This window comes from Gambusia affinis, linkage group LG03 (genome assembly GCF_019740435.1).
Source record: "Gambusia affinis linkage group LG03, SWU_Gaff_1.0, whole genome shotgun sequence".
Classification (NCBI taxonomy): Eukaryota; Metazoa; Chordata; class Actinopteri; order Cyprinodontiformes; family Poeciliidae; genus Gambusia; species Gambusia affinis.
The window spans coordinates 11872328-11887887 of NC_057870.1; the positions used below are offsets into that span (position 1 = coordinate 11872328).

Genomic DNA, 15560 nt, shown 5'->3' on the forward strand with positions numbered 1-15560 from the left:
TGGCAGTCAATGGGATTTAAATAATTGAACACTTCTCACTATTTTTTTTTTGTCTTTTTCTGTCAGTCAATGGAGAAATGTTTCTCTCGCTGCCATTTCTTCTTTTGTTTCAGCTTCACTCTGTATTTTATGCCGTTGCTGTGACGTCAGGTGCCCCTTGTCTGACCCATATGGTCTTTGTAACCTGGCTCAGCAGGCACTGATCTCTAAATCCCATCTTCTCTCTTCTACTCTTCTGATCGCTCCATCCCGCCATCCAACGACCTCTTGAACCCCCAAGGGAGGGAATTATCTCTGTCTGACGAGAACAGAGAAGAACCTGGCTGGTGTGCCCCGACCTCACATGCACCTACTCATATGGGCACCCATATCTATACACCACCTAGAGTGCTGCTCCGATTCAATGCTAACGCTTCTCTTGGATGTGTCGCGGCATGAAAGCCGTCCTCCCTGTGTGTGATTCTGTCCATGTGTCTTACAAAGTACTGCTTATATGTTGGATCCAGCTATGTACAAGCTGCTGATACCGCTGCTCTTTTTGGTTTATTTGTCTAGGATTTGCACAAGAAGTCCCCAGAGTGTGACGGTAAATAATCATAAACATCAGAATTCAGAATATCCATAGAACCCATCAGTCCACGATAAAAGACCAAGGAGCCTTTGATACAACCACTGCCTCATGCTAGACTTAGGATTTCTACATCCTAAACTGTGCCCTTTAAAGTAGAAATGTCATTTATATTTCAATTTTATATCCAATCACATGAAAACATACACAGAGAAAAAAATAAGACAAAAAGGAACCGAATAATTTCAAAAGCTAACTTGAAGCCACCCAGAGGGCAGTGAAGAAGTAGACCCACATTTTTGCATTTTCAGTTGTGTTGTTTGGTCACCCTTAAATGTTGCAGATCAAACAGATATTATTAAAGAAAAATTACCTGCATAACAAATAATTTGAAAAATAGGTTTTCAAATCATGCCTAATGTTTCCCATGTTTAATTACTAAATAACTGTGTCACCAAGAATTTTTGCTTCAGTTTCACTTTCTGTTCTCATGCCTGATTTCTGCAGTAGAATTAAAAAGTCCCTCACACAGGATTAAAGATTTCAAAAAGCAACACATCATTTCCCGATCTAAATAAATTCAAGTACTGAAGAGAAAACAAATATATGGTCTCTATCAGTCTGAAAAGTACTGCTATTTCTTAGGTTTCAGGACTCCAGCGAACCACAAAGAGAGAGAGACGTTATCCACAAAATGAGAAAATACGAAGGTGAGGTAAACCATATGAAATGTGGCCGACTGTAAGCTACAATAACTAATCCAGGAGTTCACAAACAAACCCAGAGCAACCTCAAAAGAACCAAAGGCCTCACTCGCCTGAGTTATAATTGAAGAAAAAACGAAAAAAGTCACTGTCTAGATACTTGAATGTGCCTTTTATCAGCTATTCAAACAACTACATCCAAGCATTAACCATGAGGATATTCAGTGATCATACATACATAATGACCATCTTTACATTTCTAAGAAAAATGGGTAAGCTGGCAAGCCCGATCACTATGAAGTGTAAGGGTGGTAGCATCATGTAGTGGGAGTGTTTTGGTGCAATTCACACAATAGATGGTATTATGAGGAAAGAACATTATGTGGGAATATTCAGGAAACTTCTTAAGATGTCAGCCATGAACTTAAAGCTTGGGTGTAAAGAAACTTCTATTTGAAAAATTATTTGACGGATACTGCTGGAATATTTAAAAAGTGGCAAGAAAGACCTGATTTCAGCACTTAGACTCATTGAATATCAGACAGGAAGAAAAAAACGATTTATTTTTGTATAGAATACAGAAATATCTGCTTTCTACTATAAATACCTGAATATATACTATTGGCTTTTTAATAAAATAACTGATAGTACCACTAAGATGACAATCCCAAGCTCCTAAACAAATCTTTGTACTTCAGAAGAACAAAATTTGGTCTCCATTTTAACAAAAATGTTCCTTTGCTTATAATATGACCTGTCAGGTTTTGGACCCCATCAAGATCTAAAATCAAGCAACCATAACTCCGTCAAATACAGGTGGAAAAGCTGGAGATGAAATAGTGGAAACAAAAGGCCATGGATATAAAAAGAGAATGTAATACAAAAGCAGGTATGGGGTTGGTGTGCGTGTGTGTGGGTGTGTGTGTGTGTGCGTGTGTGTGTGTGTGTGTGACAGAGAGAACACATGACATTTGCATCTCCAGCAGCTTTGGTCTTGGCTATTCCTCATCTGTATGTGCATATTGAGTGAGCCCAGGTGATGCATATGGCACAGAGGTCACACCAGAAAGGGCAAATTCTCATATGAAGCCACAAAAAAATGCAAGCATGTGCGTGAGTTCCATCCTGTTCGCTTATCACATGGCCACATCTAAAACAAATCCATGTAAAGCTGTACACAAAGACATGTTATCAGTTACTCATTGAGATGCTCTTAAGGCGGAAGTGGAAACTTTTTTTTTTTTTTTTTTTAAAAAGGGGGAAGAGATAACACTCTGGTAATAATTGTCCAGGACATCAAAGGAGTGCTTTATGTGGCTCATCATTTAAAGGTTGGGGAAAAGATATCATGAATTGTCTCATGCACTTTTCATAGTTTTAATTTTCTTATTAGATTTTCCATGTGGCTGTATATTTGACAATGCATGTATTTGTATTACCTGCTGCATCCAATCCTGTGTCCCTTTGGAGGTCTCCTGATGCCAAATGTTATGTGCAGAGTCAGTGAGAGCCACAGCACACACTCTGTTCTTCACTTGCATTTCCCTTTGATTCATCTGCAAAATAAAAGTAAATTCACCTTGTTAGCCTGGATTTAAGCTTACTCATCACCCATAATGGTATACAGGACACTGCTGTTTAACACATCGATGACGGACAGCTCAGATTATACTTTTTTGAAAACCAATATACTCTATAGAAGCTGAAAAAGCTACAATAAAGTAATCTTCAGAAAAATAAGGATATGAATACAAATATCTGAATACGCCTATTCACTGTGGACTCCCAGTAGACCATGCACTGTCAGCCCACTTCTTAAACCATGATGGCTTTTAAGCCAGAGAATACAGATTCAACCTTGTGTATAGCATAATGTTATAGAGGGAAATATGAAAGAACACAGTTCCACCATAGTGTGTCCTTGTCACGTTCTGTGCAAATGTCCTTCCCTGTGCACATTAAAATAACCTGGTCCCCAGTCTTAATACCCTTTACCTTCAGATGTCACAAAGAAAGTGCCGTTCACAAGCCCGTCTTCCTATTCCCTTCTGAATGTCAACACTAAGGAAAATGTCACACAAAGGACTTGTTACCACACTACAATAGTCTTCCCACACCACTGCTCCGACCCCAAGGAGTACTGTAGCCAGGTCTAGGGAACAAGCTTTTTCACTTTACCTGGTTTTAAGATAAAATTGGAAGAAAGGGGAACATGATTTGCAACAATAGGTTAACAATCACCTACTGTATATTCTTAGAAACACTGAGACTGAAACTGGTGGAATTGAGATGGCAGTAGCGCTTTCAGAATAGGATCAGAGTCTACAGAAAAACTGGTCAACACCCAAGCATAATAAAGGGTTATTGTCAGTGTCATTAAAAAAAAGGGAGAAAAATCATATCAAATGGACTTATGTTGGCATTCACTACTTGGATAAATAATAAATGTAGGAAAGGATACAGAAAACCAGATGGCAACCACTCGTAAAGGTTTTGGCAGCGCAGTGTGTCATTAGATAATCATTTATTCCTTACCATTAACACTTGTAAGCCACAAAGAGCACAGAGATCAATGGACTTCAGTGGTTTATTTTTAAAAAGCTGAAATGTTTCAAAATGGCATCCTGCCCAAAATAACGTTCTTGTCAATGTTTTGACCTTAAGGTTAAGACTAAACAAGTATTTGGAATACCTGACACAACTGTTATATCCAGTATTACTTTTCCGTTTTTTTCTAAAGCCATGAGTTTTGATATTATTCTATAAAAAATGATTAGGGATATAACTGAGTTCTTCCAGTCTAAGTTCACATATTGTGGCATTTATGCTGGTTCTAATATAAAAAAAAAAAACATTTCAAGTCTGGCAGCAGATGAGGCACCAACTAAAGAAGTAAAAGAATAAATTATATATTGTAAACCAATGGTCTCAAAAAGTGTGCTAAGGTTAAAGAATTCCCTTTCACATCTGGGTCTCCAAAATAATAAGAAAGGCATTATTTGCCAGACAAAGTCGCATGTTTACATCAACTGGATAGCAATTGGCAAGTTAGACTTTACCGTGAGATATATAGTCACAATTTAATATTGCAGACCATCCGACTGAATAGGCTTAATTCAGTAAATTTCATTGAAAAGAACCTAGCAAGGTCAGCAGGTAGGTGCAAAAAAGGATGAATATGACAATGAATAGCTGTAATCAAAATGAAAACCTTGCCACATAAACATGTACCTGATAACACAAAGAGCTTAAATCTTATTCTCCCAGCCATTGTGTGGTTGTAGGCATTTTCTCTGGCAAGACTTTTCCTACGAGAGGAGTCATTTCAATCCTTTAAAAACTTTGCATCAGCCAAGGTTTTGCTTCATGATGGCTCACTGTTGACTGAACAGCTATATAACTGAGGTCAGAAAGCAGGATAAAGTGAAGTTATTGCCAGTTAAAAACACATTTACAATTGTCTCTAGTCTCAAAATGGCTAGTTCATGCTATTAACCTCGTACTATTAACCCATGAATTTTTAGCATACTTCAGATGTATACTGAAAGAAACTGCAATTTTCTGGGTCTACTATGCAAAATGGAGAATACTGTACTGTTTATTAAGTAGGACCAATTCAAATATATGCATGATTGAATGGAAATATTTTTTGTAAAGTGCCTTGAGATGACATTTGTCAAGTGGTGCTACACAAATAAACTGAATTGAATATTTTATTAGACTTCCTGTGGTTGGAAGCAGGTTCTAAAGTAAAGCCAACTCGGTTAACAAAGCCAACCAGCCTTGAAAGATATATAATATATTTACCTCTGACTAGATTCTAACATTGAGAACTTGTTAGGCAATGGTAGCAACACAGCCGTTACGGGCAATAGTTAGTGCTTTTTTTTTAATAACGCAGGATTTACATAACACAAGTACTGGTGTACTTATGGGTACTGTAATCTTTTTTCTTTACACGAGAGAAATGACAAATAACATTAAAAAAACAGATTTGATTTGTGAGCCTATGCAAAAAACAACACTTACCCTTTGAAGGCCTACAAGTGAACCACAGTCAGATGGAGTCAGGAAGTTTGCAGAAACTTACACTTCTAAAGTAAAGAATGTATGAACAATGACTGGCTGGTAGGACACCCATTAATTCAGTCTTTTTCTGCTGTTTGCTGTTTTCTCCATTTGTGAATGATGGGTTCCATGTGCTTAGATGGAGTCCTAAAAACTTAAAAAGGGCTTTGTAACTCTTTCCAGACTGATTGAGGCCAGTGGTCTCGTTTCCATTCTGTCCTTGAATTCTTTGGATCTTTTTTTTTTTCCCAAGTGACAAAATCTGTAGGTTGAAATTTGGCCACAAATGTCTGATCAGTACCAAAGTCAGAGACAAGAAAAAACAGGATAAAAACTTGCTCTTTTCAACATACAGCTCCATTTGCCTAAAACCCGTTGCTGAAGTATCCAGGAGCTGATATCTATTACCACGTTTTGAAGATTTTCTAAAGAGATTGGAATTAAATCTTGCTGTTGATGCATTTAAAACTTGTAATTCTTGTGATTGTGTGTTTTTATGTTTAAAATTTTGTCTACAGTGGTTTGCAGTGCATACTTTGCCAGAACCCTTGTGCACAGGAGACTTTTAGTCTCAGTGAGGGTTTCTTGGTTAAATAAATGTTACAAGAAATGCAGTGAAGCAGTTTGCTACAATACCTACATTAAAACACAGTTGGCTGTAATAACAGCTGAGGAGTAACAGGTTCAGAAATGCTGTCAGCTGCGTGGCCCTGAACTACTGTAATCTGGACACCCACTGGGTCCCATGTTTTACAAGCCTGAACAACAACTGTGGTTAGCTGTACGCTGACTGTATAATCCAACTTGTACCATAACTTGTAAATATTTAGAACCATGAAGCCACATGCTTCCATGTGGATATGATTCTTATCTGTCCTATCCCATGACTCCTTGAGTTATCCCGTAATGTTGGAGTTAGACATGTACTATTATTCAGAAGGTTAAATCTGCTAACTCCTTATGTAACTGTAGACAACAGCTTTAACAAGAGAAGGAGCCAGCTGTTGTGACCAGTGCTAAACCGGGCAGGGAAAAGGGAGGAGAAACATGTGGAAATACTTGTTGAACCTAAAACCAACACACAGATGTTGAGACATTTGGCAGCTCCTTTTATGCTACAACAGCTTGATATACTGAGTAAAACTCAGGTGGGTGTTGGGCAGACGTTAATAAATGGTTTAATGTGATATGCACAGCAGAACAAAAGGAAACAGCAAGACAGGAGAACAAGAACAAGACTGGGCAACAGACACAGATACTTTTATTAATGCCCATCAGAAATGTTATTTTTCAGTTTTAGCTCATTTTAAAGGCAAACCTAAAAAGGGTTAAAATATCAGGGCCATCTTTTAATCAACTTTTGTGTTCATAAAAAGACAAACGGGATAAAGCTATCTTTTTAACCACGCTATTTTAAACAAACTCTCTTGCAATTAATTGAATTTCTTTATATTACAACTACGCATCCATTTTACATTTCGAGGCAGCATGATGACAAACGCAAAAATAATAAGGCCGAGTTGAATTCACCAAAACGTCAAATAAATCTAAACTCTACATGAACTTTGAAATCCTTGACCCTGCTAATAAACTATTTCTGTGATTACGCAGCAGAAGAACTGGTTGCCAAAAACACCCACCCACATGACAGATTCTGACCCCTGTGATACAAAAGGCTAAATCCAGTTTTTTCCAAGTTCTGTGGAAACATCAGAGGCCATCATTAAGCAATACAGATACATTCAGAAGTAAACTTTACCTAGAAGCCTTACCTTAAACCTGACTTTTCACAAGTCCCATACAGAAGTACACTTTAATTTACAAAGTATCTTCTTCCAATAAAGTCTAAATGTAGAGAATGACATGCAATAGATTGTGTCTGAAGGAAAGAAAGGGAACATTTTGGAACTTAGACAAACTATGTACTCATAAAAAGCTTTTTGGCTGCGGCAGTGGTGCAGAGGTAAAACAGGTGACCCATGGATGGAGGCCTCAGTCCTCGACGCAGCCATCACATGTTTGAGTCCCAGCCTGTTGATCTTTGCCACATGTCTTCCTCCTCTCTCACAATCCGCTATCCTGTTGCTTCTTTTCATGTTTTGTTTTGTGATGTTAAATCTCAAAGTTAAATGTTTTAATATTTTTTTTATTTACTTGAACAACAAAAATCAGCATATAAAGATAAAGCATGATCTCCAAAATATTAAGCATCTTATATAAAGTCCAGCACACACTTATAGTCCATTTAACAGTAACAATCCTGTACGACCAATTTCATTCAGAAATCATAGATTGGAAAACAGATTTGATTTGTGTGTAATTTTAATTCATTATATTGACAGCTCTCCAAAGGCCTCAGAGATTTGCAACAAAGAACATTAATAAAAACCAAGAAGTGCCAAAGACAAGTAACAAATAAAAGTTCGGGGAAGGTTATCCTGAGCATCACATGGAGCACCTCCAAAATGGAGTGTGCACAACTGCAAACCTACCAAGACATAGCTGTCCACCTAAACTGTAAAGGTGAGCATTAATCAGAAAAACAGTAAGGAGGTCAATGATAACTCTGAAATACTGCACTAAATGCTATACATACAATCCCTACCAAAACGTGGTGACAGCATTATTGTATGGCAATGTTTTTCTGCAACAGAAAAAAGGAAAAGTTGGACAGAGTTGGAAGAATTATGGATGGCGCTAAACACAGGCCAGGATAATCTGGTATTGGCTGGGCTGAATAAAAGTGTATGCCACACTTTTTAGATTTTTATTTGCAAAGAAATTTGCAAACAATGTCACATTACAAGGAGCTTTCCTTTTTCTCCTGCAGAAAAGCATCTCCACAGCATGATGCCGCTACAAGTTATGTGCAGTCTATAATTTGAAGTTTGTGGTTGTAATTTGAAAAAATGGTACAAGAAAAAAAAAAAAAATCAGGGAGCATTAATCTTTTTGCAAGTCATTGCATGAACAATGTTTATTTATGAAGGGAAGTAGTTGAAATAAGCAACAAGACATCATTTAACAGCATGCTAAACTAATCCCTGGTTGAGATAAATACTTAATTTCTTTCCTCTCACTGTGATACTCCCTTGCTCATGACTGCTCCAGTGAAGCTACATCTAAACACCGGTAAAAAAATATAAATGCAATTATTTAGGCCTTTGATAATTACATGTCAAAGGCACCAAAAGCCACTAGATAATTGGACCAAAAAATGAATAGCAACCCACAATGGAGTTCCCTGCAGGGAGACAGGCACACTCATCCCTGGAAAGAATGCTGTGCGAGAGAAAAGAGAAATACAGGAAAAGACAGGAAGATGAGAGCTCTTTAAGGGGCCTTGCTTACTGTCAAATAGTCACTGTGAAAAGCCACAATTATACACAGACCAAGTGCAAATAGAGAGGTGCAAAAATTAGGGGAAAAGAAACTCCAGAAGAAAACGAGAGAATGACAGAAAAAAAAATGAGTAAAAAATATTCTTAGTGAGAAAGAGTGAATACTGAGAAGAAGGCAATGAGAAGGAGGAGAGTGTGTGTGCAAGAAGCACCCCATGATGATGGCAGTCAGGGACAAGGCTTATAATGTGGCTGCGCCACGCACTGCCAACAGCCACAGATAATCTAGGACTACCCACTGAGCACTGAAGCGCTGCTTAAATATTTGATTGATTAACTGTCCTGTTGCTGCCAGAGAGTAAGAGGAGCACGTCTGAGAAGCCAAGGCGAGTACAGAAGAAAACAAACAAACATGGATGTGGGTGCACACCGGAAGGTTTGAAAACACATGGCACACCAACATGTACACCCCCTGAAAGCCCAACACAAGAACAGGGGAAAGGGGCACAAACACAGACTTGTGCTCACTGAAAGCATGTGTGGGCTCTGTAGAGAGTGTGGCGAAGGCTAAGAAGCAAGAAAAAAAAATCATGAATGCCATCTGAAACTTTAGCAGGCATTGGTTTACATAATATTTTTTTCAAAATTAATGTGAAAATGATAATTTAATTATAAAAAAAAAAAAAATTGAGCTAATTTTTTTTGTCTTAGAAAATTTTGATGGGATTTTTACAGGAAGAAGGTTTACGAGTCGTTCCTCTTAGTCTCGTCAATCTGCTGCCAGCGACTGATATAAGGTCAGAGTTACAGTGCAATATGTTCTGCTACTTTAACTAACCTGTCTGTGACACACACACACACACACGCACACATACACACACGTGCGCACGCCAACTACAATCGGGACATCCCTGGCTGTGAAAACACAGGCAGCTGGCCCCCCACACTCCAACACCCTCCACAGGAAGAGACAACACCAGCACTTCCTGTGGCTTTGAAGCAGCGGCCCCAGGTCTCCTGTTGGTCCCTGGCTTCCTTTGTCTTAACCACAGGAAGGAAGCCCTCTCTAGCACGAGGCCACGGGCCTCCAGGGAGAGACAGGCAGCGTGTTTGTGAACGTGCATGTAGTGTTGTGGGAGTGTGTAGAGGTTTTGCTCACTGAGGTCATGTCCATTTACTCGCAGAATTTTTTCCTCTCTGACTCTCCGGTGCACGAACTTTGGTTGTGACGAGGGAGTGGGGACAGCAGGAGAGAGCAAGAGAAAACTGCAATAACTTCCCTTTCTTTTTTCCTCTTTCCTTTCATGGCTGCCAAATGTATGATGCAAAGAAGTTGAGAGAAGAGGGGGCAAATAACTAAATTGTGAGAGCAACAGCACCGGACACTTGGTAACAGGAGGTGGTAAGCGAATTCACATGTGTTAAAGCGATTTCTGCGCATACACATACGCAAGCCACACATTTTCTTACAAATAAAGTAAGACACACTAAAAATCAGTGGGGGCTGTGAGGAAAAGGAAGGCCAATAAATATTTACTGACACAGCAGAGGTGGAGAATGGTTGTCCACTGGTGGAAACAAAAGGCAGAGGATGAGGAGCGGCATGCCAGGAAGCCTGCCGGCTATGGGCGCTCTGCCCTGACTGTGCCCGCGTGGAAAAACAAGAGGCAGACAGGAAGACGAAACAGGAAGGAGGGATGGATGGAGAAAGGAAGTGAGGAAGGGAGAGAGTTCTAACGCAAAAATCCACATAGCTTATATGTAATACACCCCCAAAGAAAGATGGTCCTTTAAATAAAAGAAAAAAAAAATCTGTTGTTAAGGGAAAGTTGGAGACCAGCATGCAGAATACAGACTGACAAAATGATGAGTTACTTTCTAAGTTCAAAGCACTGTTTAGTGGAAATTACAAATAGATGGCAATAAGTCAGAACTTGATCCAAGTATGGTCATACTGTACAGTGGATCCACATAATACTTGAGGCTGCTCTTGCTGGTTTTACTGCATTCTGGATCCGATCAGAATGTGGTTCTGCTGAGGCGGTAAAGAAGCTCATGTTGCTTTCCTAGCGGTCTTCAGCTTGTCAGCCTTGTTTGGTCTTTTGGCTCTCATTTTCCTCCTGATAATACCCTACAGATTCTCCATTGGGCTTAGGTCAGCCCAGTTTTAATGCCAATCAAGCACTAAATGATACAACCGTTATTAAACTGCATTGTTCACAAAAATGGGTCTCTGGTTCAGGAATACCTTCAAGAAAGGAAATAGGAAAGTACTAGCCAATGTTCTGGAAACATCTGTGTGTGGTGGTTCTTGAAGCACCCAGTTTAGATGTAGTTCATGTCCTTATGAGTGTCTCTCATACATTTGAATGGATATTTCTACAGAATACTCTTATGCGTACCTAATTCTAACAGACTTTTTCTTTCCACTCAACTTTCTATTAACATATAACAGTTTGAGATTAGTCCTTCTTTTGGAAATGTGCTTGTAATAAAGTTACATAATAACCGAGTTTCGCTTTTCAAATTAAAATTTTAAAATTAATTAGGGTTTGATGATTTATGTGTATTCAGAATATATTTTAAAATTGCAAGCTGCTGGTGGTAGCTGGCACTCTCTCTTCACATATAATCTAATATTCGTCTAGTAAAAATTTAAAACGTCAACCAGCAAATGTCTAAGATTCCAGTGGGTTTTCCACATGACTGAAATCTCTATGTCACAATGGCATTACATTCATATCTTTCAGACCTAATAAACCAAGAGGCCACTCAAACACAGGGCAGCGCATCATAGTTAACTACAACAGAATTTAATTACTGTGCCATTGACATTTGCACAGCTGTAAGTGTTATTAATATGAGCTCAAAACAGTTTGATCAGTTTACACTGTCACCACAAGGGTTGGCAGTCACAGATTCATTCGCCCTCATTATGCTGACGGTATTCCTTTGAAATTCACTGTGAAAAGAAGTTAACAGTCAGAAGGCAAACAATGTTCTGCTATTTAGCTTTAGTAATACCAGAAATCCTCAGATTATATGATCTAATTAGTCACTGTTCTTAAAGAAAGACTAATTAAAATTTCAATTAATTAAAACCCAATATAATTAAGAAAACTGGTACAACATTTGGCAACCAAATTTTACTCATTCTTTTGAAAATTTTAAGTTCAATTAGCAGCTTTAGTTAACAGACATAAGTCTAAAGGTTACTATATATTAAACAGGCCTTACTTCGGATCGCCTTTCTTCTTTCTTCTGAAAGTGCGTCTTTTTGTCTTTCTCCCTGTCTCCTAACTCTCCGGCTATGCTGTAAAATAGAAACCTAACCTCAATATTTTTCCTTACGGTGCTGGGACTTGCTGGCCCATTAAATTTCCCTTCCCATGTGTCAGCTTGCATATTTCCACCATGAAATTTTCGTATAATTAAACTTTCTTAATGATTTATAAGCTATAATAATAGCCGTAAGTATTTCAGAGCAGGTTAAAGGGGACAGCCTTTAAGTGTGCACCAGGGGATGACCCTGTTTTAACATAGTTTCGGTTCGGCGATTCTCAGCTGGATATGAGGATGGATAGGCCAAGGGAGACTGGGACTGATGAAGGGAGGGAGTGAGCAAGGGGTCCTAACAAGGGTGGGATGCTAGAGGAGGCTGAGACCTTTCTGTGTGGTAACTTTGGGTTATACGGACATCTAGGAAAACCAAGGGCTCTCGGAGGCACACAGCCATGCACATGTAGAGTGAGCAACAAAATTAAACCAAATATATAGATGAACTAAGAAAAATAAGCCCACTTCTGAAGAATCTGCATCTAAATGATGGACACAAACAGTTCACATGCATGTTCTAGGGCACAAACACACACACAGTGAGACACACAGATGTTTGCTCTCTGCTGCCTCTCTGATGGCGAGGCTGATATGATTGCCACTTAGGAAATCAGTGTGTTTTCACACCACTCTCAGCTCTGCCAGAGCTAATGTGTTAAATATCCATCGGGTACGGCTGTCCATTTCTAAGACGCACAGACGCAGGCAGCCTCGGGGGCCGATGAACACTGATTCCTTGTACTAACCGAGCTCAGATTTGGCAGTCGTGTCTATATTTCTCAACTGGGGTACAGTGAAAAAAATATTACACCACACACTGATGTGGAACTCTCCCTCGATTCTTCTAAATATGTTGTGAGGAGCTAAATTTTAACAATTGTGTCACTTTTTTTATACCTCTTGTTGTTATCAACAAAGACCTCGTTATTATGTTTTTTTTAATACTCACACTTATGTGAAATAGTTGTTTATGCTGAGCCATATTAACACGACGTCCAGCTTCTGTATGCATTTTCAAAGGGTATGGGCTGCTTATCGCAAAATCTACCAAAAATCTCTGAGGAGGGTTTTTCACCTCAGGTGTGAATGTGTGAAGAGAAAGAGAAGGAAAACAACAAATTTAGAAGCGCCTGCTGTCCAGGACATTACTGGCCAATAGGTGTGTGTGTGCGTGTGTGTGGGTGTGAGCTACAGGATTTGAAAACTCAGTCAAGATTTAAACTCACACAGCTCAACTAAAAGCAGTGCAGATAAAACAAGTTTTAAGGAAATGAAAAGAAAAGACAACGTTGATGAAAACAGTGTTCCTCGACTCCTTAATGTCTGCCTTACTGAGGGACGCTGAAAAAATAACGGCTGAAATGAAGGAAATAAATATATAGGCATTTTCTACGAACCTCTTGTCCTCAAAGAAAGTGGAAGATGAATAAGAACTACAGTGTCTACAGAAAGGCACTGAAGTAAATTGAGGTATATTACAAACTGAAATTATCTTCCAAATCACAGCTTAAGGCAAAAAAAAAAAGCATTTTTAGAGTGAAGTTGAGTCAGAATGGAACTAGAGAGAGAAAAGAGAGTACACAAGAGAAAGCTTTGCCTAATTAATTAAAAACTTGGAGATCTCAAGACATAAAAACTTTCCTTAATGTTTCAAGTACTAAATACATATAATTTAAAAATTGTTGCAGGAGATCCTTTTGATATCTTATAAAAAATACAGCAATTAATAGTAAAATCAACTAACCAATTAAGGAACAGAAAAATGCACTTAATTTTATTTTTAAAAAATATCCTAAATGTAAAATACATATATTAAATACAAAATGGTAATCCTAACACAACCTGTTTTGTTTAAAAAAGTTGACATATCTGTTCTGAAAGGTGAAGAAAATAATCAGTACAGCAAATAAAAAATATCTGTCTGTGATGGACAGGTCAAATAACCAAAAATCTGAAATCTATCCCTAATTATGAAATGCATCAAAACTAAAAACCTCAGCAATTTCAATCTCAATCAACAGTGGCTGATTACAAGTTGCCTCGTTTGTTCTATTCTTTCTGCGTTCAACAAAAATCCACTAAATGTTAGAGATGAGCTTTGAAACATTCCTGGGAACATTGACATTTGTGATTCCTTTTCATTCAAGTACTAAATATATATAATTTTAAAAATATATGTATTTCCGGGTCATTACAGATCCTAATTAGTCAAAATAGGAACTGGCAGGGAAAATATATCAAGGAAAACTGAAAGTCGGTATTGGCCAGGTGCATCTCAAATTATTTACTTTGATAAATTATTTTTCAAATTTTCCTGAAACTATTTGCTGGGCAACTATACCGTGTTTTCATCTGAAACTGATATTCATTTTGCATCAATGATTTCTTGAGAAAATTAAAAGTTAAATTTATAGCTGTGTGATGAAAAAAATAAATAAAAGGAGTGGTAATTGTTTTTAAGTGAGTTTTTAACTGTTGATTAAAAACAACACCTGAGAGAAGGATGAGATGGAATAAACGAACACGAAGCGCGTGCACAAACACCCAACCCAGCACAAAGCATATTATTAATCATATAAAAAAAGCAATTAAATCAAAGTGGTATAGAGCCTGAAGCGATGAGAACTGTCAATTCTGCTGGAAATGCCAGCCAAGATTACGGGTGGGTTTGTGGATTCCACGAACCTCTTTTTTTTTTTTTTTGATTGGGGAGTCAATTATTTCGTATTACTGAAGATGCTATTTCGAAAAAAAGACCTTGTCAGTCAATCACGTGAGAAGTCCTGAAAAGCATGAATAAACCCTTAAAGAAAGAGATGGAAGCAGTATGTGTGAGGGGAGGTATTTCACTGACCCCACTCCCTATCCAAACTCCTACTTGTGGTAAATTACCTTTTAACTACTGCACCTCTGTCAGGTCTTTGTCAGCGTATGGTAATTAGGGGCCTTCAGAGTGATGCATTTGAAAAGAAAATTTATTTATTAGTTTATCTCACTGAGCTGAAGGTAAGTTTGAATGTGATTATTATCTTGTCATTTTCACACTGATTTTTCTTTTTTTTTTTTCTTTCCCTAGACCATGCATCTGCGCCTGTGTAGGTTTTGTGTGTTTGTGCGGTGTATGCATGTCAGTAAGGATGAACTCCGTCTTATTTGATGCCAGGTAACGGTCTACTGTGAGTGTGTATGAGAGCAGATGGACAGGAATGAGCGTTCATACTTACGTAAATTTTAATATATATTTATAAGAGTGTGTGTGTGTGTGTGCGCGCGCTTTAGCTGCATACAGCAATGAAAGGCGTGCGCAGCACATTTCTCCCATCTTCTTTGTTCTGTGTTGGGTTTGACGCCTCTAAACAATAACAGCGCTTCACTTCGCCCAGCCCCAACCCACCACCAATCACACTGTATGGACGGGAGCTGCCAATTAGCACCATCAAACCCCCTTTATCATCTGTCTGCTTAAGGAAAGAAAACAGAACAAATCAATAATTCAAAGTTTCTCTAGAAAATGCACTCATTCATTAAAAAGACTTAAGGATG

At 38.3% G+C, this 15560-nt stretch overlaps 1 protein-coding gene across 6 annotated transcripts in view; it reads right to left on the reverse strand.

Annotated features, from left to right (window-relative positions):
* Positions 1-15560, reverse strand: part of fam172a (family with sequence similarity 172 member A) — a 157242-nt gene that overhangs the window by 50501 nt on the left and 91181 nt on the right. For all 6 annotated transcript variants that reach the window (XM_044111802.1, XM_044111804.1, XM_044111807.1 and 3 more), the window contains exon 9: positions 2712-2828. In XM_044111802.1, coding sequence (XP_043967737.1) covers positions 2712-2828 — 117 coding nt within the window. The remainder of the gene's footprint in view (positions 1-2711; positions 2829-15560) is intronic.